Source organism: Xyrauchen texanus, chromosome 7 (genome assembly GCF_025860055.1).
Source record: "Xyrauchen texanus isolate HMW12.3.18 chromosome 7, RBS_HiC_50CHRs, whole genome shotgun sequence".
NCBI lineage: Eukaryota > Metazoa > Chordata > Actinopteri > Cypriniformes > Catostomidae > Xyrauchen > Xyrauchen texanus.
Window position 1 is genome coordinate 26,274,337 of NC_068282.1, and position 27,347 is coordinate 26,301,683.

A 27,347-nucleotide genomic window follows, 5' to 3' on the forward strand; every position below is an offset into this window, starting at 1 on the left:
TTTTTTGGTTTTCATCCCTAAAATGCTCTTGTGAGTGGAACTACTTTCTTGCACCAAGAATTCAGAGTCTTGCTTTGATACAGCCCAAGCCATCCATGCATCCTAGCGTCATTTTAGAACTAGTATTTGAAGCTTGCGCTGCTTTCAAGCACTTACTTGAGCAACAATGTACAGTCTGTATGAGCAAGAGAAAGAGAGAACCTAAGAGAGATTCACTTTGAAACAATGTGTTTTATATGGTTATTTTGTTGCAGTAGCCTGTACGGCTCTATGAAATAACTGAAATAATTTGGCGAAGTGATATGGAACCATTATACGGTCAAGACTTGGAACTACTTCATAGTTATGCGCTTGCTGAAAAATAATTGCACACCTTGAACATCTGTCAACTAATCAGAATGAAGCATTCAAAAGACCCATGGTATAAGAACTAATAAGCTGTCGTTTTACCTCTAGTGTACATTTCACCAGGAATCTGTTATGAAACGTTCAACAAGCTATGTAAAATATATAGGTATAGTAACCAGGGGGAACATTGTCAACCTATGACCATGCGCTACATGGACTGGTTTAGCCATTGCGTCTCTGTGTGTACTTCAGTGTCTCCCGCTAAACGCGATAATATACATGCTCTCATGTACACGCGAAAATCAACGGGGGAGTATACGGTGGTGGAGGCCACAACTTTGTCCGCCATCCTGGGAGTTCAGGGCCCCCCCTGCAGCCGCCAGTGATACTAACAAGATTCTATGAGACAAGGTTGGAATCCATTCACCAAAGATATACATTTACTGACCATTTCTACTGATTACAACTTAATTACAACCAGCATGTGATGATAAATTAGTGTGTTTTTTATTATGAGCGAGTCATTAAATCATTGAAACTTGAAACGGTGGTAAAAGCAATATGACACATGTAATCGTGCTGTTGGTCTCTTGCACTCATACTTGTGTGCTATTGCTAAATTCCACAGACATTTAGAAACTTGTAACCATACCCAAGTACATTTACTTACCTCACAGCGGTAACACTGCACATGGAAGTCACGGTCCAAGGCAACAATACGCACAGTCTCCTCCTGGCCAGGAGCTGGCATTATGGGCTCTTTACACACATTGCAACGTGGGGCAAATTTTCTGGGAAAAGGAAACACATTTTGGTATCTAATACAATTAAATTGATACATTTATAACTGTGAATTAAGTGTCCAAGTACTTAAGTCTAAAAGTTTCAGTATTTGAAGGCCATGTATAAAATGTTACTTTGCTTTAATCTATATTGAAAGGCCATCAATAATAAATGACCTACAATTACTTTGGCAGCTTTTGAAAGTTTCCAGTTGATCCCAGTTGAATATTATTTCAAAGACAAATGTTTTCGAAAGCTCCAAAATGAATACATTAGTGTGTTCTGCATTTTGGGAACACAAGACAAGAACAGAGATACCGAAATACAGAGGCAGTGAGGATGTGTACACAAAGCAAAACTCAGTCAGGTGACTGAACTTCTTCATTGGGTTGTACCAACACATGGTATAAAGGAGGAAGTTCTGAAGATGGTGGCCAATATAAACCACAATAGTAACAATGAGTACAGTCCAGGTTTGACCAAATTGTTCCTCGACACAATGGCATTTCTGTACATTCTCACAATCAACAGATTCCATATGAAACCTTTCAATTCCTTAACAGATAAAAAAAGTGCTTTCCATAATTATAACAACACTAGACAGTCTATTTAATAGATACAGTTGCATGTACTAAGACACATCTTCAAATAAAAAACAAAACAAATGGTATTGAAAGGAAAACATGACATCTACTTTAAAGATTTAACGCAAAATCTTTGTGTAACAGAGATAATGAAAAGCATCAATAAGGGTTGATATATACAGTATGTATGGGAAGGTTTAGTTATTGAAAGCTTTAATTTGTCTTGGATACAGTATGTGTGCTAAAGTAGGTTGCTTTACAAAACCAAAATGCAGTAACAATGGCAACCCTGAAACTGAGAAAAAAATGACTTCAAAAGTTACTTGGTTTTAGTGAGGATTTTGTAGTTCCTGTAATTTTCACACTCAGTTTTCCTTGAATCTGACCATATGTAACAGTAGCCAGCTGGTAGGTAGCTGTGCAGTGTGTAAACCTCACTCCCCTCACCTCAAGTGGCGCACTAGCGACTGACGCTAGAGGCTGTAGCCTTTAGCCTCATCATTAGCACGCCCGCCTCCCATACCAGCTGACGCCGGTGGGTTGAGCAGGACTGGTCACACATATTTGCGCCAAAGTCTGTCACAGGACAGATCATTGTCTAACAGACTCAATTTTGGTTATCAAAATGTGTTCATGTGTTTTGCACGGCAGTATGTATCAAGCATGTTTGTGTGCACAGTCATACTTGTGGAAGTCTTCAATGCAGTGGATGTGGTTGGAGGCGTCCACAGTAAAGGGAATGCCGTCCAGACTTCGGTGGCACACCACACAGGTAAAGCAATGAGGATGATAGGCCTTCCCAGTCGCCCGCAGTATACGCTCCATTATAGGCTTACTGCATATGTTGCAGCTCTCCAGGGTGTTCTAAAATTAAAAACACATAAAGAAACAAAACTCTTACATAACGTACAAGCTAAGCTTAGGCAAACTGTGAAAAAGGGCATCTGTGATAGATTCATATCAGCGCATAATTCAAGCTCTGATAGTGAGTGATGTAGGTTGGCAGTCATAAAAGCTTTCGAGCTTAAATAAAAAGAACATTGTCTTGATTTAGACACAGCAAGCCAGAGACAGACAAAAATAAACTGAGTAAAGTGGATGAAGTCAATTTCCAAGGATTTTCAAACTTTTTTCATTGACAAACCACTTCAGAAACACAAACATCTCTTAATTCAGCATTAGCTACCAGCATTTAATGGATCTCCGTACAATAATGTGGCCATCAAAATGGGTGTCACAAGTGTATCTTTGTCCTCAAATGCCTGAGGAAAAAGTATACATGTAAACTGTATATACATTGAGCAATGGAACAAAGTGAGGCGATCTGATTAGCTACTCTCTAGTTCACAAACAAAGCCATTTTTCACTCTCGCTTTCGTTCTGTGAGAGGCACAGCAGTAAATACGTCCACATTTTGATGACTGCAGGCTTTTCCTCAGCCACGGATACTGGGCCGCGGGCCAGCTGATGACTTTTCGCTCGCATTCCTCTTCTTAATGTTCACCCCGAGCCCCGGATTTGTTATTTCGATATTTCATATAAAAGAATCTTCTATCCCCCTCCCTTCTCTCCAGCCAAGAAATTACGGCAAAGGATGGTGAAATCCTCTGTGTGTGATCAATTATAGGATGACTTTCTCTTTGAAAGCATGTGCGTGTGTTTGAGAGAGAGAGAAAGAGAGAGAGAGAGAGAGAGAGAGAGAGAGAGAGAGAGAGAGAGAGAGAGAGAGAGAGCGAGAGAGAGGTTCTTTGCATGACAGGGTGCGTACACATGTCAGTACTCCAGGCCACAGCTGTCCTCTTTGGCTGCCTGTCTCTTGGGAACAGCCACTTTGCACTGTTTTTAAACACAGCGTTCCATGCATGTGTGGCAACATTGTAAGCCATGCCGTTTGATGCGCCAAAAGGCCCTGATGATTTGTACTGTGTTGCTGATGTGGACATGGCTCACAGGCCTGCGGTTATAACCCCTATAAATATCCACTGACTAAGGCTGTCAATTTAATGCGTTAATTGAATGTGATTAATTATATAAAAATTATGTGAATAATCATGACCCCTGACCATACATTAATTTCATAATAAGTTTTTTCTACCATCACAGCAATTCAAGCATGAAGTAACAACTTCGCATTTTTGCAAGACTGCACGGGGCAGTCAGCGCAGCTCCAGTTTTTCAGAAAACAAAATGCACTTACAGAGATAGCATGCAGGTAACACATAAGGAGCTTCACACCACAGGACCTGTTCATGCTTTCAAAAATAGCTGGATGGAACACAACTTAAAGTGTCAAACTGCATTTAAATTGACACAGTGTCCTAAAAACAGTGTGTATCACACAAAATATTGAAGAACAAGTCCTGTTGGTGCAGCCCTCAGACAGATTTACAAACACAATTAAAAAATGATTATCATTGGACCGTGGGCCCATAAAGCAAAAAAATATATTGACTTCTAAAGCCAATTTCATTGTCTCATCTGCCAAAATATTGTAATGCATCTGAATGATCTGAATTATTATATACACTCACAATATTATATACACTCACAATAAAGTGCCCGACAGGGGCGACCTCAAGGTTCGATGTGTTGTGCATTCTGAGATGCTATTCTGCTCACTACAATTGTACAGAGTGGTTATCTAAGTTACTATAGCCTTTCTATCAGCTCGACTCAGTCTTGCCATTCTCCGTTGACCTCTCTTATCAACAAGGTGTTTCCGTCTGCAGAACTGCCGTTTTTTATTTGTGGCACCATTCTCAGTAAATTCTACAGACTGTTGTGTGTGAAAATCCCAGAAGATCAGCAGTTATAGAAATACTCAAACCAGCACGTCTATCACAAACTATCATGCCACAGTTGAAATAACTGAGATCATGGTTTTTCCACCTTTCTGATGGTTGATTTGAACATTAACTTAAGCTACAGACCCGTATCTGCATGATTTTATGTACTGCGCTGCTGCCACGTGATTGTCTTATTAGAAAATCGCATGAATATGTAGGTGTACAGGTTTTCCTAATAAAGTGCTAAATTAGTGTATATTCAATTTATAATTACATTTATGTATGTGATTAATTTGATGAATTAATAATTTTTTTTATGTAATTAATTACATTTACAAATTCGAATCGAATGACAGCCATACCACTAGCATAAAGACAGTTAAATTCTATAGAATTTTCAAGGGCAGAATTTACTCAAAAGTGTCCCATTTGTAACAGCCAAATCCTGTTTGCTCTATCTGTGTGCTGGGATAATTTCCCATGCTCTCAGCTCACCAGCAAGCTGAGACAGATGTCAAAGGTCTCTGCCCTGAGCTCCTACGCTCCACTCATCATTCTTAGATCAACTATGCTTTAGATTGCGTAAATGTGTGTCAGATAAGAAAAAGTGGAAAACAAATCTATATCAAAGACAGGGCTGTAGGTACACAAGTTTGTAATTTCTCTTGTTTCTTCAGTGAGTATAATAGAAATTAACTTTATTTCCCAGAGAAACACTTGTGTACAGACAATGTCCATTCCGCAATCCTCTGCATATCCTGGAAATGGATAAAGCCTTTAATAAGCTTGCTGCTGAGTGCCCTCTGGGCTTGTCTCATAACTCTAAGGCAAGGTGGGGGTGAGTCTGTATGTATAATCAAGGGTGCCATCAGGACAGCCTTCAAGAACAGAGTTGCTTTACTGAAGGAATACCTCACACTTGAACCAGAGTGTTGTTTCTGCTACGTAAAACTGTCAACTGTATGACAGTGCAGTCTGGGTCAGTCAGTCCTCTCTTCACCACCTTGGCTTTTCTGATTCTTGCTGCAGCTTTTATGTTGACGTCAAAGCAGTTTTAATTTACAGTGGATTTATAACTTTCAAAGATGATTAAGGAAAATCTGTGCTCCAGTAATGGCTTCACAGCTGGAAGAAAGAGGGTTGAGAGATCCACTAGAGGGCACTAGACGTCTACTCATGCCCTCAGTTAACACTTTCAGAATGTGATATATTCACAAATTCTTCTGCTTCTTTTTTTGCTTCATACATTTCTCTAAGTGTTTGCCCGAAAGGCTAAACAAACGTCTAGGCAGATGAGGTAAAATGAATTTAGGTCAGACAGCGTCTTTCTGAATGAAGGGGTGAGTGAAGTGCATTTAATTCAATTGTAGCCTCTTCACTCCCTAGTTGCTTTTTTAATTTCCTGACACTGACACTCTCTCTTTCGCTCTTCCAGGCACTCTTCTGCTTGTGGGCCTGGTGTTGCTAAACTCTAAACAGAACGCACATTGCCTTTGCAAGACAACTTCTAAAAGTGCTGGCCCAATAGTGTACAAAGAAGAGTTAATAGTAACTGTATAGATAAAGGCATCCATAAAAGTTGCATTTCTAAAAATGTTACAAAATCAGCATTTAATTTCATATCACTAAATGCCTAAATAGTCAGATGAATGATAAGTTGAATGAATAGCAACTTTACAATAAGGTTTTATTTGTTATTTAGGAAATGCATTAGGTATCATGAACAAACAATGAATAATATTTTCAACAGCATTTATTAATCTTGGTTGATGTAAATTTATAAAAACCAAAAATCTGTTCATTGTTTGTTTATGTTGGTCATAACATTTGAAATTCTGTTTGGTGATACTAGTGGCACAAAAATGTATCAAGAACATGTGTCTGTTCTTTCCCCATCCAATTAGGGACCATGACACAGTCCTCTTCATGTCACCCCACTGTCTACCTGTAGCTGCCTCTATCAAATTCAAGGCTCTGTTGCTTGTGTTCAGAGCCGCCTCTAGATCAGCACTCTCTTAAAGGTATAACTTTCAAAAAACAGCTGAAGATACTCCTCTTCCGAAAACACTTAACTAATTCATAACCATAAATAAAGGCACTTTCTTAAAGACACTTTATATTAGCATTAGCAACTTTTATCTACAGTTCTGTTTGTACTATTCTTGTTTACTTTCGATATTCTGTATTGCACTACTGCTAATACTTGTTAAAATCTCCTTTATGAAGAATCGCCTGTTTTTGTTTTTTACTCATTTGTAAATTGCTTAGATTAAAAACATCTTCTAAATGAATAAATATACAGTAAAAGTAAACCACTAAAACTAGACTGTATGAGATAGGATGGAAAGAAAGACAGAAGACAGAGGGTGAAAGTAAGGAAATGTGAATATGCGAAAGGGAAAGAGACAAGTGAGGAAATAAGATTAGACTGAAATCAAATTTCCGCTCTCAGTAAACTGTAACCATCAACTGCCAATTCACAATGTGCAATGTGTATTTAAGCAAAACACTTTAAAGTTACTGAATGACTTCTTTGATAGGAGGCTGTATCAATTTTGCATGATTCTCAACTTGGTGGCATGGATTATTTTTGCACAGAATATTAAACATCAGTATACCCTTCAATGTCAGTCTGTCAACATATTTTACCTTTAAAGCCAAAAGAATCCTTCTCATATCTACTGTAAATATTTGTAAATCCAAAAAGGCTTTGATTACAGAATGGTTCGAACAGACAAAGAATGCTATTCTGAGATGCGGGTTGGCGCTCTTTTGGCCGCATGAGTTGGACCTACAAAATATTAGGCAAGTGGTTTTAATGTTGTGGCTATATATATATATATATATATATATATATACACAGTATCTCACAAAAGTGAATACACCGCTCAAATTTTTGTAAATTTTTGATTATATCTTTTCATGTGACAACACTGAAGAAATGACACTTTTGTGAGATAATGTATATATATATATATATATATATATATATATATATATATATATATATATATATATATATATATACACACTCACCTAAAGGATTATTAGGAACACCTGTTCAATTTCTCATTAATGCAATTATCTAATCAACCAATCACATGGCAGTTGCTTCAATACATTTAGGGGTGTGGTCCTGGTCAAGACAATCTCCTGAACTCCAAACTGAATGTCAGAATGGGAAAGAAAGGTGATTTAAGCAATTTTGAGCGTGGCATGGTTGTTGGTGCCAGACGGGCCGGTCTGACTATTTCACAATCTGCTCAGTTACTGGGATTTTCACGCACAACCATTTCTAGGGTTTACAAAGAATGGTGTGAAAAGGGAAAAACATCCAGTATGCGGCAGTCCTGTGGGCGAAAATGCCTTGTTGATGCTAGAGGTCAGAGGAGAATGGGCCGACTGATTCAAGCTGATAGAAGAGCAACTTTGCCTGAAATAACCACTCGTTACAACCGAGGTATGCAGCAAAGCATTTGTGAAGCCACAGCACGCACAACCTTGAGGCGGATGGGCTACAACAGCAGAAGTCCCCACCGGGTACCACTCATCTCCACTACAAATAGGAAAAAGAGGCTACAATTTGCAAGAGCTCACCAAAATTGGACCGTTGAAGACTGGAAAAATGTTGCCTAGTCTGATGAGTCTCAATTTCTGTTGAGACATTCAGATGGTACAGTCAGAATTTGGCATAACAGAATGAGAACATGGATCCATCATGCCTTGTTACCACTGTGCAGGCTGGTGGTGGTGGTGTAATGGTGTGGGGGATGTTTTCTTGGCACACTTTAGGCCCCTTAGTGCCAATTGGGCATAAATGCCACGGCCTACCTGAGCATTGTTTCTGACCATGTCCATCCCTTTATGGCCACCATGTACCCATCCTCTGATGGCTACTTCCAGCAGGAAAATGCACCATGTTACAAAGCTCGAATCATTTCAAATTGGTTTCTTGAACATGACAATGAGTTCACTGTACTAAAATGGCCCCCACAGTCACCAGATCTCAACCCAATAGAGCATCTTTGGGATGTGGTGGAACAGGAGCTCGTGCCCTGGATGTGCATCCCACAAATCTCCATCAACTGCAAGACGCTATCCTATCAATATGGGCCAACATTTCTAAAGAATGCTTTCAGCACCTTGTTGAATCAATGCCACGTAGAATTAAGGCAGTTCTGAAGGCTGAAAGGGGTCAAACACAGTATTAGTATGGTGTTCCTAATAATCCTTTAGGTGAGTGTGTATATATATATATATATATATATATATATATATATATATATATATATATATATACACATACACACAAAGTTACTGATTCAACCGATTATCTAATCAGCCAAACGTTTGGCAGCTGTTCAATGCATAAAATCTTGCAGATATGGGTCAGGAGCTTCAGTTAATGTTCACATCAACTAACAGAATCTGAAAAAAATGTGATCTCAATGATTTTGAGTGTGGTATGATTGTTGGTGCCAGATGGGCTGGTTTGCGTATTTCTGTAACTGTTGATCTCCTGGGATTTTCACACACACAACAGAATGTTTAATCAGAATGGTGCCAAATTAAAACCCAACAAAAAACATCCAGTGAGTGGCAGTTCTGCAGATGGAAATGCCTTCTTAATGAGAGAGGTCAAAGGATAATGGCAAAACTGGTTAGAACTGACAGAAAGGCTAAGGTACAATTAACCAATCCGTACAATTGTAGTGAGCAGAAAAGGAACACGTCGAAACTTATGGTGGATGGGCTACAACAGTAGAAGACCTGTATCAGGGGATAAGACTGCAACCCTTGCACGCTAATGACCCAGGCTCGAGCCTCGACTCGGGCACCTCAATAACAGCAAGACTGAGCCAAAGCATGGACCCAGCAGACCCGGATATGCTTGCAACAGCCACCACAGGACACCCCCATCTGAATTTCAACACCTCATGGCAGCTGTGACCAGTCAACAATCCACCATGGAAAGGCACGGACATGTCCTGACTAGACAAGAAGCTGCGGTTGGGAGACATGAGCAACTGCTTGTCCAAATTCTTCGCACATTGAGTCTTACCAGCCAATCTTTCAACCCGGGTTCTCTGGTGCTGTCTCAAACGCCACTGACCACTCCTGCCTCACCTCCACCCTCTGCTGGTCCTGAGCCTCGTCTTCCAGGTCCTCAACGCTATGATGGCAAGGCTGGAGAGTGCCAGGGATTTCGTACTCAGTGCTCCTTGACCTTTGAGCTGCAGCCAGTCACCTTCCCCTCAGACAGATCTAAGATTGCTTACCTCATCACCCTGCTGACTGGGAAGGCCTTATCTTGGGCCACAGCAATCTGGCAGCAGCAAACATCCCCATGTTCTAGCTACCAGATTTTCATTGAGGAAATGCAAAAGGTGTTCGATCACCCAATCTGTGGAGATGAAGCGGCTAAGCAACTCTTACAACTCCACCAAGTGTCTCTGAGTATGCCATAACTTTCCATACTTCAGCTGCAGAGAGCAAGTGGAATATGGAAGCCCTAATAGCAGCCTTTCAGCATGGTCTCTCAGGCACGATCAAGGATGAGCTAGTCTCCAGAGAGGCTGTGGCAGATCTGGAGACACTGATTGATTTGTCTATATGGATAGATAACCGACTTAGGGAGAGAAGGAGGGAACGTCACTCCACCCCTTACCCACCATTTGAAGTTCGGGTTCCACTGAGTTCAGCATCCACTGACCTTTCCTCAAGTTTAACTTCTGCTCTGGAGGAGCCCATGCAGATGGGGCGTACCCATCTCTCTCAGTCAGAATGTGACCAAGGAATTAAGGAGAGGTGCTGTCTCTATTGTGGGGAACCTGGACACTTCAGATCTTCCTGCCCAGCACTGATGGGAAAGGACAAGGCCCGTCCAGGGAAGGGAGGACTGTGACGGGTCAAGCAACTACTCCTGAGTCTGGGGCAACTGGAGTCCTCTTCAACATATCACTTTCTTGGGGATGGGGTAAACAATTTTTGAAGGCCTTCGTGGACTCCGGGGCCACTGGAAACTTCTTGGATGCTAACCTAGCCTCTCGACTCAAGATCCCTTTGGCCACCATTGACCCTCCTGTGAATGTCACTGCTCTTGATGGACGTCCACTCTGGGGTTCATACGCCCTTCCTCCTCACCTGCTGGAGCAGGCTTCTTTTTTTGTCGAGAAGAAGGATGGTGGGCCCCGTCCTTGCATAGACTACCGTGGACTGAATAAGGTTACTGTTAGGAACCGATACCCACTTCCCCTAATGACTTCTGCTTTTGAGTGCTTCAGGAAGCGACAATTTTCACCAAGTTAGACCTGCCTCATGTTGTCAACAACATCAGGCCAACAAACGATGCAGACGAGCTCCACTGTTTCACCCGGGACAGAGGGTTTGGCTATCCACACGAGATCTTCCATTGCAGGTGGAATCCAACAAGCTGGCCCCTCGCTACATTGGACCTTTCAAGGTCCTGCGGAGAGTTAATCCAGTGGCATACAGGCTACAACTTCCTCCAACCATGAGGGTCCACCCAACCTTCCATGTGTCACAACTCAAGAGGGTTGTCACCAGCCCCCTGCTGCCAGCACCCAAACCCCCCCTGCTCCCCGTATTGTTGGGGACCAACCTGTGTTTATGGTCCATCTTCTGTTAGACTCTCGCCAGGTTCGTGGAGGGCTCCAATACCTCGTGGATTGGGAGGGATATGGACCAGAGGAATGGTCCTAGGTTCCAGCTCGGGACATACTGGACCCTGAACTAGTCCAGGAGTTTCACCATCGCCACCCTGACCGTCCCAAGAGGAACGTCAAGAGACGTTCGTAGAAGAGGGGGGTCCTGTGAGACTCCTGACAATTCTCCGGTTGGCCACTACCTGGAGCAATGAACCTTTTGAACTCTCTTCCCTCTGTTTGATTACTGACCTAGTTCACCTATGCCTAGTTTTGTCATCTGTATTTAAACCCAGTCTTTTCAGTTGTTATTTGCTCAGTCTTCTCTTGAAGTAAGCCAGCCTCAGTTTTTTCCCTGTGCTATATGCCTCTATGTTCTTATACTTTTTAGATTTTTTGACTTCAGGAACTTTGGAATTTCTCCCTTATTTTTTGTGCCTCTCCATGTAGATTATTACTTGTTGAAGTGTTGGAATTTCCAAGACTGATTTGTGAATCCAGCCTTGTGTCTGCATTTGGGTCCAAGAACCAAAGTGCCTCCAGTAGCTCAAAGGATAACACTGCAACTCTTGCACACTAGTGACCCATGCTTGAGCCCCAGTGCTGGCGAAAACATCGATCGACACGTCGACAGGTATTCTATGGGAGACCTCCAACATGCTAGCAAGCTGCAGTGGTCCCTCATCAGTGCCATGTATCACGTGGTTGGCTTTTAGGTGATAGTGCTTCTGTGCTAATTAAATTTGGCCTTCCAAAGGACGTAAAGTACTTTATTTTGGTCACAAGTCCCATCTGGGTTTTGTAAGAGGCCTTTCCTCATTATTTGATTATTGTTGTGTGTGTTTGTGTTGTGTACGTTAGTGTTATTGACTCTGGATACATTATTTTGAATATAATATTATTTGCTATATTATTTGATTTATTATTAATTAAAACCATAAGCCCTCATGCTTGACATCATATCCTAGCCACGGTGGTATCAGAAATAATTTAGCATGCTCAAAGTTTAGTGAGACTGCCCCTTTAAACTCAGCTCAGCAACAGAACATAGCCACTATGTTATAATATGGCTCAAGACCCATAATATAACAGAGCAAACACTCTGTCAGGTCAGCTTGGGGTCAGATTATTTTCTGGAAGGAAGCGATGCAAGCTTGACTGAAAGAGGCAAGCTACGAAATCAGGCTTCATACGCTAATGTGTTCTGCCTTGTTATGCCTGTAGTGCTGAAACCAGCTTCATATATGCATGCACAACATATCCTGCTGGAAAGACCTGCAAGAATTTCAAGCGGGTTTGGTACTGGTTTGCTGTGCCAAACAATGCTGGTCAACCAGTAAGGTTTTTCTGCTCAAGCAGATGTCCATGAGAGGCTTGCTGGTTAAGGAGACAGGTACTGTAGGGACATACCAGCATCCCAACCCAACATATGCTTGTGACCAGTAATGCTGGTCATTTCAACAGGGTAGGTACACACACACCCACCCACACAATGACAACAGTCTAAGGAAGTATGTTGCAAGGCGACTCATCCAAGTGCTATCTAATTGGGTCTCTCTTTTGAGGAATGCCTTCATCGCCCTGTGTACTTCAGTGAGGAGCAAAGCGTGGGCAGCACTAATGCTTTTAAGACGCATGCAAGCCACACCAGTGCAAGGGCTATACAGAGGTGCAGCTCCAGAAAGGTGCTAGTGTGAACAAGTTTCTGCCTGTTTCCTTCTCATTTTCATCTATCAGTTTGGGATGAAGGCAAGGTGGGATGCAATTTCACTTGAAATCATATGGGCAGACAGAATATACAAGAAAGTTCAAAGACCTGCAGTGTAACATGTTTTACTCCATCTAAAACTTTTTTAAACAGAATGTTCCTAAACCATTTATAATTAGTATGAATTTATTTGTGGACCTAATATTAATTGAGAGACTACATTGTTTTACTTCTAAAAACTGTTGTGTACCTTTAAAGATACATTTATATGTTGTGTTCATCTGGGGACAAAATGTATCAGTACAGTACCTTTTCAACAGGTTAAAAATGTAAAAATAAAGCAAAAAAGAAGAAAATAAAGCTCATGGGCATATTATGTGTCGACTAACTTTATGAACATTAGTGCACATGTAATTCTTGTAAAGAATTACCCCACTGATGATTAAAGCCACAGTAAAGTCTTGTATAAGTAAAACAGTTTTTTAGCTTTAGTCAATAAACCATTCTTGAACTTTATTGTGTGTATGTAATTGTTAGTGAGGAGCTTTGTTTTTGAAAGGGTGAACATTTCCTACACCCTGGTGTGACATCACTTTCCTCCAGAACATTGAAGGACATGGTTGTTGGCCCAGCTGGATGGCACTGTGTCTGCCTGGTGGGGTGAGGGCATCAGAGGATGTCCATTACCAGAAGACTTGGCTGCACAAGGCAAAATGCCCCCTCACTGGGTCACCCCCGGAAAATATCTCAGCACAGCCTGGAACATGGCTAATGTGGTTAACAATCTAAACAAACAGATTTACTCAAGCAAACACCTCATAACCATCAGCACGCAGGTCCACAAATGATTAAGTATCGCAAAAAAAAAAGCCTTGAAATCTTAAAATAATATTTCGGGTTCAATACAAGTTAAGCTCAATCTACAGCATTTGTGACATAATGTTGATTACTCGTCCCTTCTTTTCTTTTAAAGAAGCTAAAATCAATGAGGCATTTACAATGGAAGTGAATGGGGCCAATCCATAATCCTTAAAATACTCACTATTTTAAAAGTATAGTAACAAGATATAAACAATAAGCATGTAAACATGATGTTTAGTGTAATAAAATTGCTTACTAACCTTTTGTGTAAGTTAAAGCCAATTTTACAACCCATTGCCATGACAATGTGATGGCGTAGACTAAACTCCGTAATCCTGGTTATTTAGCAGTCCGCTAAAAGCAACGATTTAAACAACTAGATCAAATAATATACGAGTTTTAACAAAATAATTCATGTAAGTGCTTTTATTAAACTATAAGCTTCCAAAAATTGGCCCAATTTCACTTCCATTGTAAGTAGTTCACTGTAACAGATGTTCCCCTTCTGTCATTCACTCAACGTTGTGTCACTAGGGGTTGATCTTGACAGCCCTGATCTTTGAGAAAAGATGACTGGAATTTGCATGCCGCTCTCGGATTGGTCTGCTCTCACTACCCTCAACGCGGAGCGGCCCATGGATACACGGAGGTACCTCAGGTGGATAAGGCAGTTGTGATGCACCTGTGCCCGCAGAACGGTGCCACCTGGTGGGATCATTCGGTGCTCCCCTCCAGGGCATCATCCCTCCCGAACAAAGCCTACAGTGCTGCTGGATAGGCCACCTACGCCCTGCATGCCATGGCCCTCTTGCAGGTACACCAGGCCAAGGCACTAAAAGAACTGCACATGGGAAGTCCTGATCCCGATGTGCTGCAGGAGCTGATCTCGGTAACTGACCTCCCCTTTCCGGGTGACGAAGCTCACGGCGCGTGCACTCAAACAGGCGATGTCCACCTTAGTGGTCAAGGAGCAGCACCTGTGGCTGAATCTTGTCGAGATGAGGGACGCCAACAAGACACTGATTGGACGTTTCGGCAACACCATTGAGGACTTCGCCCAGCAGTTCCCGGCAGTGAAATAGCAGATGGAGACCATCCAGCAAATCTTGCCCCAGCGTGGCTCAAGGTCCCGCATCCCTTCTGCGTACCGAGGTCGTCCCCCTGCTGCGAAAGCCCAGGCGGTTCCACTCCAGCCAAGCCCAGTTCTCGGCCTCGGTGTAGAGCCCCCCGCAGGAAGCTGAAGCCCCCCATCTCCCAGGCCGGCACGAGGACCCAGAAGGCTCCTAAGCGCCTAAGACAAAGAGATCTTCCTCACTCCTTGTGTCAAATAATCGGTGTCCACAGCCGCCGTTGTCATGGCCGCTGGACACCGAGCACCCGCAGCCATTGCCCAGTGAATATGTCTTCCCCGCCTTTGTGTGCCCGGCGACGCCACACCAACGACCAGCCGGATGTGACAAGTCTCAAGGAAGGCCCCTCCTCCTCAGTTGATAACCTGCCCTATGCTGGTTTCGCAGAGCAAGGTAAGTGCTTTGAGCTCTTATTGAAAAAATGTATTGCATTGGCCTACCTTTTGTTGTGGGACCTACCACTGCGCCTCTTCCATGTGCGGCAACTTGGCATTCAAATTCCACACACCGATTTTCATTGACCTTTTCTCAAAGATCTGAGCAAAAGATGTATCTTATCAAATTTGTTTGTAAATAATGAAAAAAAATCATTATTCTCTAGAATTTGCAGTCTCATAATGGTGATGTCATTTCTTCCAGTATTTTCAATGAGTGTGCAGTAAATCAGGCAGTAATGAAGCAGGCCATAGGGACCTGGCCATTAATTTAAACCAGCCTCCATGCAGCAAAATGTCTGGATCTGAATAATCATGCAGTAAAAGTCCAGGAGAAAAGACTGGGAAGGGGAACCACGTTAAACATGCACGATTACCAGAAATGATGATCTCCAATTAATTAAGTGCTCCAGGCAATTAAGTGTTCTGACAGCAGTAATGCAAACTGCCTGGCAGGAAGAGAGCAGTTTAGACAGAGAAGAGATCTGCAGGGTGCCACAAACATAGCACCTTACTCAAATTATTAACCTTAATGCCATTCAGCCCTGCAGTTCGCCTGCATCAAAAGAACAGGGCTATCTCACAAATGAAAGCTGTCTTAACCATTAGCCTTGTTGAGCTGATCAGCAGTGGGCAAGTTACAAGAAACAAAATGGCATGTGCCACTTGTAGCAGAACAGCAGGGTGGCCATTCCCTCTCTTGATGAATTAGGATTAGGAACTAATGTATTAGAGCTGTAACATTTTTATTGTTTATTTAACAAGTACAGATAAGCTCCAGTATATAAGGTTTAAAAGTGATCTGCTTAACCTACAAATTGGTAAATTTTATGAGATCTCATATTTCTCATATTAAAGGAAAAGTTAACCTCAAAATGTTGTCATTTACTTGACCAAACCATTTTCTATCTTCTATGGAATACAAAAGGAGATGTTAAGCTAAATTTAAGCCTCAGTCACCAATCACTTTCATTACATGTTTTTCCCACACAACAAAAGTGAAAGATGACTAAGGTAGAGGTCGTCCGATATATCAGATTTACCAATTAATCGGGCCAATAGTAAAAAAGTTTAACTTTAAAACTAACTTTACATTTAATAAAGTATCAGAATTGAAAGTGATACTTATTAAAGCTCAGCACTATTTTACATTGAGTGAAACGTTTTCATTCATAGTATACATTTTAAACACTATCGCCCGATTAAACGGCTATAGGCCTGTTTTCCCACCTTTGTTATCGGTGTTGGCAAAACCTACAATCGGTTGACCTCTAGACTGAGGGTGATATTCTGCCTAACATCTCCTTTTGAAATAACGTGCTTCGAGAGGCTCGTCATGAGGCAGATTAAGACCCAGCTGCCCCCCTCACTAGACCCACTGCAGTTTGCGTATCGTTCAAACCGTTCAACGGACGATGCCATCACCACAACCCTCCATCTGGCCCTCACCCACCTAGACAATAAGGACTCATATGTTCGAATGCTGTTCATAGATTTCAGCTCAGCATTCAACACAATCATTCCCCAGCACCTGATTGGAAAGCTGAACCTGCTGGGCCTGGACACCTCCCTCTGCAACTGGATCCTGGACTTCCTGACTGGGAGACCTCAGTCAGTCCGGATCGGGAACAGCATCTCCACCACCACCACACTGAGCACTGGGGCCCCCTAGGGCTGTGTGCTCAGTCCACTGCTGTTCACTCTGCTGACTCACGACTGTGCAGCAATGCACAGCTCGAATCACATCATCAAGTTCGCCGATGACACGACCGTGGTGGGTCTCATCAGCAAGAACAACGAGTCAGCATACAGAGAGGAGGTGCAGCGGCTGACGAACTGGTGTAGAGCCAACAACCTGTCCCTGAATGTCGACAAAACAAAAGAGATGGTTGTTGACTTTAGGAGAGCACAAGGTGAACACACTCCGCTGAACATCGACGGCTGCTCTGTGGAGATCGTCAAAAGCACCAAATTCCTTGGTGTTCACTTGGCGGAGAACCTCACCTGGTCCCTCAACACCAGCTCTATCACCAAGAAAGCCCAGCAGCGTCTCTACTTTCTTCGAAGGCTGAGGAAAGCACATCTCCCAACCCCCATCCTCACTACATTCTATAGAGGGACTATTGAGAGCATCCTGAGCAGCTGCATCACTGCCTGGTTTGGGACTTGCACCGTTTCGGACCACAAAGCCCTGCAGAGGATAGTGAGGACAGCTGAGAAGATCATTGGGGTCTCTCTTCCCTCCATCAAAGACATTTACAAAAAACACTGTATCCACAAAGCAACCAGCATTGTGGACTGACCCCACACACGCCTCACACAAACTCTTTACCCTCCTCCCGCCTGGCAAGAGGTACCGAAGCATTCGGGCCCTCACGGCCAGACTGTGTAACAGCTTCTTCCCCAAGCCATCAGACTCCTCAATACTCAGAGACTGGTTTGACACACACGTGTCCTGAGTTGCACTTTAATTACTGTCACTTTATAACTGTCTGCTACCTCAATAACTGCTATGTGCATAGAACATTATCTCATAGTATGTTATGTTTACATTTTTAGAAACTGTCATCTTTTTGCACTACTGAGTACTGGTCGGTGCTGCACTGTCTATTGTCCTGTTCATTGTCAGTAATTTGTTGTACTGTCCTGTACTTTTTGCACATGTTTGCACGTGCACTTTATATAGGTATATGTAGGTTTTTTTTTTATATAGGTATTTTATTTCGTTGTGTTGTCTCATGTGGTCCTGTGTTGGTCCTTTGTTGTTTTTATGTAGCACCATGGTCCTGGAGGAACGTTGTCTCGTTTTGCTGTGTACTGTACTAACTGTATATGGTTGAAACGACAATAAAAACCACTTGACTTGACTTGAACATGAGGGTGAGTAAATTATGACAGAATTAAAATTTTTGGGAGGACTATTCCTTTAAAGTTCACCCAAAAATTCTGACAGAACAAAAAGTTAGAAACAAAAATAACGCATTTCTCTCATAGCGCTCATGAACGTGCACTTTTCACTATAAAATGTATACAATTTTAAGTTGTTTCTCACCAAAACACCAAAAGATCATATACCTTCAGAAGGATATATTGGAATATTGGGAAGATTATGCCCAAGTCGTATTAACTATCTTTTAAAATGAGGTACTATCCTAGTGGTTCTCAAAGTGTGGGGTGCGCCCCGCATTGTAAGGGGGTGCGGAAGACCACCCTCTTCTCAAATCTCGTTGACGTTCTAACATCGAATTTGATGTTCTCATGCGAATGCCAGATTTGAATGAATGAAGAGGTGAATAACGCTTACATTTTGGTCTATTCTTCACACAACAATATCAAATGGCTTCAGGAGACTTGAACTGTGGCGCACAATTGATATGGACAACATGTATGGGGCTTTTATGTGCTTTTACAATCCTCTCATCCCTCAATCTTGTGTTACATGGATGAAAAAAGACACACTAATTTAGATCAAGGAGGGTTAGTTAATGATGCAAATTTTATTTTTTAAGGAGGAAGGCTATCAGCTGAGGAAAGGGATAAGTGCAATGAGATGCAGCAGTTTGGGAGTGAGAGAGCTACAGGCAGCTGCCCAGTATGCGTTTATGTTTGTGTGTCTTTGTGATTAAGTTTATTAAAAACATTACTTTGATGCTTCGTCTAGTACCTGCCACCTCCTTTCCATTGAACCCTGATACATTGGTGCCGAAGCCCAGGAAGAAGGAGGGATGACCCGTCATAATGTCACAGATATATTAATATTGCTCCTGCAGGCACTTTCACTTATGTATTTATTCTAGTTTTGGATGTTCCATAGGTATATAATCTTAGTTTAAATGTTTTATTATGTATGTAACACAGAACGTACAGGCCTAGTAAAAAAAGTTTATATTAAGATTATGACAACATTATATTTAGATTCTTAAAACAAAATTCGGATTTATTTTAATGGTGTATTATTCAGGAAAAAGAAAGGAAAAAAGAATGCATTCGGTTTTCAAAATGTATATTTTAACTAAACTTCTTTGTGACGTGATGCTGAAATTTTTTTTTTTAATCGTCATTAGGACCTTTAAAGAATCTTTAAAGAAAGAAGTCATACTGTTTTGGAACAAGATGAGGGTAAGTAAATTATGACAGAATTTTTATATTTGGGTGAAAATGAATATCTTTTAAGCTGTATGCATAAACTAAGACTTTTGCACTTATTCACAATTTTCACATTGTATTTTTATAGCTGTTCGTTTTTATTTGTAGATTTGATTTGCTGTATCACATTGCAACTCTGCATCACATCTCCATAAGTTCAGTTGTAGCTATACAGTTAACAGCATTAAAGCATGAAACATTAGATGAGCTCAAATTAGAGGCAGGAAGGCCCAGAGAAGGAATCTGGTTGTTGAGTTGAGAAATATGTATAACAGTTTGTGACATATACACTGGCCCACAGGGGACTTGACCAAAGAGTTGAGCAAAAGAGTTAAGCCAGAGAGAATTTTTGTGTTCCTAAATATTTATGTAGAGGAGTAAACACATGTCAAAGCTGATCTTGCGCTTGGGGATAGATCCACAAGCACAGCAGCAGCCTCTGCTGCAGCAATCCCCCCACTAGCGCTCTCTACAAAGCTCATAATTTATGATAATGTGCTTCATCCTACAAACTCACTCAGAGAGGACACATACATTTAGCTGTGCATTCTACTGCACTGTGTGTCCATAGCCTATGGAGAGATTTGACCTGTGTGACTATTAAACAATTTCCTAGTCTTGATCTGTTGATTGTTCTACTAACGATTTATATTATTATTAATGTAGCATTAGTATATTCATTGTTTCACCTGACTAGTAAATGTACCACGTGGAGTGTTACCCTTAAAGGAATTGTTCACCAAAAATGAAAATTCTCTCATTACTCACTAACCGTGATGCCATCCCAGATGTGTTTGACTGTCTATTTTAGCAGAACACAAATTAAGATTTTTAGAAGATAGAGCTCTGTCAGGTCCTTATAATAGAAGTAGACGGGTTCCAGCACTTTGACTGCCCAAAAGTCACATTTAGGCAGCAATAAAGTTATCCATACATAACGATTCCAGTTGATCAAAGAATGTCTTCTGAAGCAATATGTAAGAAACAAGTCAATAATTCAAAAGTTTTTAACTTTAAATCGGTGTTTCCATCCAGGGCTCTGGTGCAGTTTAAAATGTTTCAAATGGCCAAACTCTTGCGTGACATTCGTTCATCTGTTGTAACCAAGCAGCACTTCCGATTTCTCGCTTGAACTCACCAACGTGTCAGTTCGTGTCAGCTGCTGGGAGGAATCACTTTTTAAATGTTAATAACGTTTTAATTACCAATTAATTTTTTATATAAACATGTCAATTTACTTCAGAAGACATTCATTGATTGACTGGAGTCATGTGGATTACTTTATTGTGGTCTAAATGTGACTTTTGGACCATCAAAATGCTGGCACCCGTGTTCTTTTATTATAAGGACCTGACAGAGCTCTATCTTCTTAAAATCTTCATTGGTGTTCTGCTAAAGAAAGACAGTCATAAACATCTGGGATAGCATCAGGGTAAGTGAATAATGAACCCATTTTTGGGCGAACTAGTCCTTTAATATTGAGTTGAATCAGACAATATTGATAATTGATGACTTTTCCTATTCTTATGAAAACTGATTATAAACAACTTGATTAAATTGTATTTAATAGATAATATTCAAAACATAAGATTATCTGATGGCGTTGAATACTGTAGAGATACACTCCTGCCAGTTGATTAATTCGATTTTTTTATTAAATTTTTCTACTATGAGTTTTTATAGGGTCAAATTGAACCCAAACAGAAATAACATTACTAATGGATAACGGCTACATTTCTGAAAAGTGTGTGCATATGTTTTTGTAAAACAGAGGGATATATTCAATAATATATGTCAACAGGGTTTTGATTAGATCAGATGATCTTATTAAAAGAATCTTGGATAGATACCTGGACTTTTGAACTGGACTGAATTTTCCCTCTGTGTACAAACTTTTACTTAAGTATAATTTCTGAGTACTTTTTACGTGCCTGATAATTACTATTACTATTATTGAAATTATTATTATTTTTAGATGCACATTATTGGGGCCTCTGGAACCCCAAAGAGTGAAGTCATTCTCAACAGCAAGTGAAGTAAAGCCCAAGCTCTACCTCTGAATAGGTTAAGGTTTAAAAAATGTACTGCAGAAGTTGACAAGCTTTACACTGAGAGAGGCCTTATTTGTTAATTTGCATACAAACACAAAACTCAGCCCACGGCAAGCAACCAACTTTTCCATTCGCTGGTGTAACACTTCTGTTCTCTCCAAAGTAGTGCCCCTTTCCTAACAGTGTTTTAAGGCATTGCAATTTACAGGAACTTCTGTCTTTAAGTAATACTACTAATCACACTGCTCCAGAGAGAAACCTGAGGCAATTAACTTTGCCTCAAAACCCCTGTTTGTACTGTACGTTCAAAATCGCCATCCCACAGACTGAATTAGTAAGGGATTAAAGAGGCAGGATGATTATTTGGTGGCTCTGGAAATGTTATTGCAGAATGAGACTGTGTTCAACTGTGGGTAAACTTTTAACTTGGAAATTTTTGCACATGAATTGACTTAAAATATTTGCCAACAGGATTAGCAGAAATCCTGGGCAGAATTCCCAGTCCTTTAACGAAAATTTGTTTTTGGTGAAGTACAACATGCCACACTGCAGAATGTCAACTTACCAAAAGTATTTTATGTCAATTACCAACATAAAGCTTGGATTACACTAGGTATTTGAAAATGGAAACGATCCGAGGACAGGTACCAGAGGTACGCCACAGCTGCTGCTTTACCAATTTTCATAAGAAGCTAAAACAACAGTGTCCCAACACTGATTCAACATTAACAGGATTAGAGACCACTTCATGCAAAAAGGGACATTAACAGCAGAGATGTGGGAGCAGGAACTTGAGATGTGATGTTTATCTGTATTGCACCACATTCAAACAAGTAATGATAAATCAGTAATGGGTGGAGCCAGGGAATTGCAGCTCACATAGGCTGATTATTTCCATGGTGTTTTGTGGGTTAGATGCATTGCTGATGTAAGAGTACATAAGAAGAGTGATACGAAGATGGGAAAGCAGAAAGCAGATGTGAGATCACAGAGAATCCTTCCTGTCTGTTACTGAAAGTAATGAATGATATTTAGTTGCACTGTTCAAAAGTTCTGTGTAAGAACTCAGTAAGAGGAGGAAACATGTTAATACTATCAATGCTGTTCCAAAGAATATGCAAAATAATAGATTTTAATGCATTGTCTCATATTTCCTGTATGATATCTTAAGGAAACATTACTGGATGTCACTGTGGGATAGGCTTTATTCCCCACAGTAAGTCATATTAAACATCATTTTCTGTATAGTAGGTTTGCAAATAATATACAATTTTTTTCTTAAAGCTTATGTGTGTGTATAAGATGGGAAAACATTAAATGTGAGTCAAGTGATACATATAAAAAAGCCATTGCAAAGTATCTTTATGGTTTTAAAACTGATTCATGCTATAGTTATTGTTGTCTCACTTAAACTTAGACATTTAACTTATGTTCCAGGAAAATGGAAAAGTACTTCACCTCATTCATCTTTCAAAAAAAAGCAATAAATTAATTAATAAATCAACAAACTAGAGTAATAGACCATATACAGCCTCAAAAACATCTGTGATGTGACTGCATGTCTAAGGACTGGTTATTTTTGCACAAGGAAAGAAACAATAAGTCAACCAAAAGAGTGACTTGACATTAGACAAATCAGACAAAAAGATAAAATATGTACATAATAAATTTGAATGAAATGTAATAGATTCTTCACAGAATAAGAGATGAAATTTGTTCCTCTTAAAATACTGTAAGGAGAGAAGACAGTAGAGATGACTTTTTAAATAAAAATGAATCAACATTTTTAATCCTACAATGAGTAGGTGAACTCCAAAAAAAACAAAAAAACAATGTTCAGCATTATGAAACATTATAATAAGAGTTTAAGAGTCTTGAAGGGTTGATATAGTTTTTCTTTTACTAAACAAAGAGAAACACTATTTATTTTTGTTTAGTTTGTTTCTCCCACTGTATCCATATGTATTCAATAAGCACTCTGAATAACACACTGTCCGTCATGAACCTAAGATATTAATAAGTAGAAACTATGAATTTAGACTCCATTTAAGATGCAGAAGTTCAATAAGGGATGACCAGAAAATGAGACTTTGAAAAGAAAATTTAGGAGAATGGCTTCTTTCTCTTGTTAGAAAATAAATGACGTTAGATACATGTTGGGTTTTCTCTCATTTTATGTCTCTTGTGGCACACAGAGCCGTAAATGAGATGTTTACATAAGGGCAATGAAAATATGAATGTTATGATCTGTGAGGTCTGCTTTTGTACACATAGTTGGGTTTAAAAAATAGGAACAGGCAGATAAATACAGTAAACTGCTAAATAATGTACAACATGCATTCTCTGTTCTTATAAGATTCCTAGATGGACTTTCTGGCCTCATTAGAAGTTTTCCCTTAGCTCACTGGGGGACTGCCATGTCTCTATAGAGACCAAAGTCTCATGTTCATTCTCTAATCGCACAGAGGCGTATGACCCTGAGGATGAGGAGAAAAGAAAAAAATTACTTTCATTAAGAAATTCAGATTTTTTCCATCCTTTTGATCTTGCTCCAGAAGAACATTTATGCTGATGAAATGCATAAATAAGTTCTTAAATTATCCTCTTTAGCACATGGATCCAAGTTGGAAAACTTCCAGAAGCACAATCATTCTGAGAGCTGATCAGTGGGGCTGATTCAAGAGATGGAGTCACTTATGCTACAGTCACTTATACTACAGTGTTCAAGTGATGCAATTGTTAAAAGAGTACACAGACATAATTGTCTGACACTGTTCCTTGGAACAAAGTTTATCCACTGCTTTGAAGTTCTGTTACTTGTAGCCCATTTCTAATATTTTTAAAGGAATAGTTCACCCAAAAATGAAACCTTTGTTTTAATTTACTCACCCATTATGTTGTTCCAGACCTGTACAATTTTCATTCTTATGCAGAACACAAAAAGAAAATTATTAATGAATATCCCTGTCCATCTTTTCAATACAAAATACAGTTGATAGTGACTTTTAGGATTTTAGAGTTTTTCCTCACTAAAATAGTATATCTTCAGAAAACCTGGAATATGATGCACGGATCTCATGGACTACTTTTATGATGCTTTTGGGTACTTTTAAGCTTTAAAGTCAATCTCTTTTGAATAGACAAATCAGGATATTCATTAATATTTTTCCTTTTGTGTTCTGCACAAGAAAGAAAGTCATACTGGTTTGGAATGACATGAGGTTGAGTAAATTCTGACAGAATGTGATTTGGAATGGTATGAGGAATTTTTCATTTTTGGGTGAACTATTCCTTTAAAGCCCAACAGAACCGTGTCTCTCACAGTATATTGTGTATTGTGCACAAGGACAGCACATAGTTAGAAGATCACTCATCAAGTGACCTTAATATCCAAAAAAACAGCAGCAGTCAGAAAACCAATCTTCTATACCGCAATGGTGTTTAAATAAGCAACAAAGAGATGTATCGCAAGATGTATTTTTTCCAATTTGCCTCTGTTCCCTTGAATATTCAATGATGAGGCTGTCTCAATCTGCGCTCTGTAATGACGCCATGCTGGCACTGTGCCCCAGGCACAATTGTCTAGTTTACATGATAGCTTGCTGAAAGGCTATAAGAGTTAGTAAGGTGGTTTGCGGTTGGTGACTGTGGTGAACAGGGCAGGGCAGAGCTGCGTCTGTGCAGAGCGAGGCCGGGAAGACAAGTGATTAATGAGGTCCATCTGTGTGACACACTGGTCTTGCGTTCCAGTGGCAGAGTATTTAAGGAGAGGAGTCAGCGGCAGACTGGAGAGAGAGACGCACAAAGCTGACTGTGTGTAGTGTTTAGCTGAAAAGACAACAGAGTTTATGTGTGGTGAAGCTAAAAAGTATAACGTAGTGTGAAGCAATGTGTTATTGTGTTTGACGGAAAATGCAACAATAAGAGTCTACGTGTTTTGTCAAGCTGGCCCCAGCTTTCTCCTTTCCACAAACTGTTACAGTGACGCTTCTGGAAATGCCAGGATTTTTTTGCCCAACCTGTCTTGAGCAGTGGGCAACCAAGAAAGTCAGTGAAATCTCAGTGTTCACTCTAGAGGTTAGAATGAGGAAAACTTGGCATTTTCCATCAACTACCCATTAAACAACAGAGGCTGTCATGTAGGCAAACAGATCATCATTGCCCAAAGTGTATATAATGAATTAAGCATTACATACGGAAATGAAACGGCCCATATGGAAATCTGTGCTGATTACACTGGAAAATCTGCTGAATTCTACGAAATAGATCTACAGTAACAAGTTTTTTAAGAAATATTTATGTTTTCAGCAGCCATTAAGACTATATTACTCTCAACTCAGGCCAAGTTCACACTAATCGTTTTCAGTTTCCAAACGTCATTGTTTTCCAAAGTATGCAGAAATAGAAAACAATATAATATGTACGTGGTCAGAGTTGAGAGTACTATAGTCTTAATGGCTGCTGAAAACATAACTATTTCTTAAAAAACATGCAAAGGTGCTGCGGATGTGTTTAAATGATGGGAGTTTTCTGTGGAATTCTGTGCCAACAGATTCAATACGTCTCTAGTTTTAAGTAGGAGCTGCAAAATATCTAAAATAAACCATTTTCAATACAAAAAATAATAAAAATCAGCACTTCAAAAGTGATCAAAGACAGGATAAAGTGAACCTACATATTTATTATTATATTTATACCACATTATAAGTATAATAAAGGGACAGCTGCACTTTAATTTTTTAATTGCAATTAGTGCATTTAGGTGCATTTGTTAGTTGTAAAATAGCGTCATCAGAAAAATTGGCTAGCATTATAGTTTAGGCCACTTGTTAAGCAAAACCAACCTACAGAAATATCAACAATATTCTGGCTTCTTTGAAATTTGCATTGTCTCCATAAAAGGGAAGATAACTCAACAAACTGCTGGCTCAATATTACAGTGGTTTCTTATAAGGGAAATAAGGAATCACTGTGACCACAACAGAAATGGAACTAGGCTACATGTACCAGAGGAAATGGAAATAACACAAATTTATTGGGAAACAATGATGAAATAACAGGCAGTTTGAGGAACAGCCTGGTTTCTTTGAAAGATGTGCTAATGCTTATTTTGGTCCTGACAGATTCTCCAGGTTTCAGTATGTTTCCTGGAATAATAGTAAAGATTGTTCCTACAGCAGCTGGTCAAACAGAAATTGACTTTTCTTCAGTTGTGCTTGTTTCAGCTCAGGAAAGGTACCTACATCAAATAAAATATCATGAAATTCAAAGGTGATCCAATAGTGGATTCTTATCAGATAGATAGATTAATCAGATTCTAATAGAATCAGTTGGTTATATTTGTACAATATCTGGATATCCAACAGATGTTAGCAGCCATATCACCCTGTTGCCTTAAGACCAGTTACCCACTGAAGGTAAACAGGGCTGAGCCTGGTTAGTACTTGGATTGGAGACCTCCTGTGGAAAACTAAGTTTGCTGCTGGAAGAGGTATAAGGGAGGCCAGCAGGGGGTGCTCACCCTGCAGTCTGTGTGGGCCATAATGCCCCAGTATACGTAGTGACGGGGACACTGTACTGTAAAATGGCACAATCCTTTGGATGAGACATTAAACAGAGGTCCTGTCTCTCTGTGGTCATTAAAAATCCCAGGACTCTTTTCTCAAAAAAGGAGTAGGGGTGTAACCCCAGTGTCCTGGCCAAATTAGTCCCATAGGCCCTTATCAATCATGGCCACCTAATAATCCCCATTATTGAATTGGCTCTATCACACTAACCTCTCCTCTCCACCAATGTCTGCTGTCGTATCATCCAGGTGGATGCTGCACACTGGTGGAGGTTGAGGAGAGTC

At 40.2% G+C, this 27,347-nt stretch overlaps 1 protein-coding gene across 2 annotated transcripts in view; it reads right to left on the reverse strand.

The window, feature by feature from the left end:
* The window catches only part of LOC127646513 (lipoma-preferred partner homolog), a 308,283-nt gene that overhangs the window by 4,109 nt on the left and 276,827 nt on the right, over positions 1-27,347 (reverse strand). For both annotated transcript variants that reach the window (XM_052130234.1, XM_052130235.1), the window contains exons 9-10: positions 2,401-2,579; positions 1,019-1,139 (exon numbers count right to left, since the gene is read on the reverse strand). In XM_052130234.1, the coding sequence (XP_051986194.1) occupies positions 1,019-1,139; positions 2,401-2,579 (300 nt within the window). The remainder of the gene's footprint in view (positions 1-1,018; positions 1,140-2,400; positions 2,580-27,347) is intronic.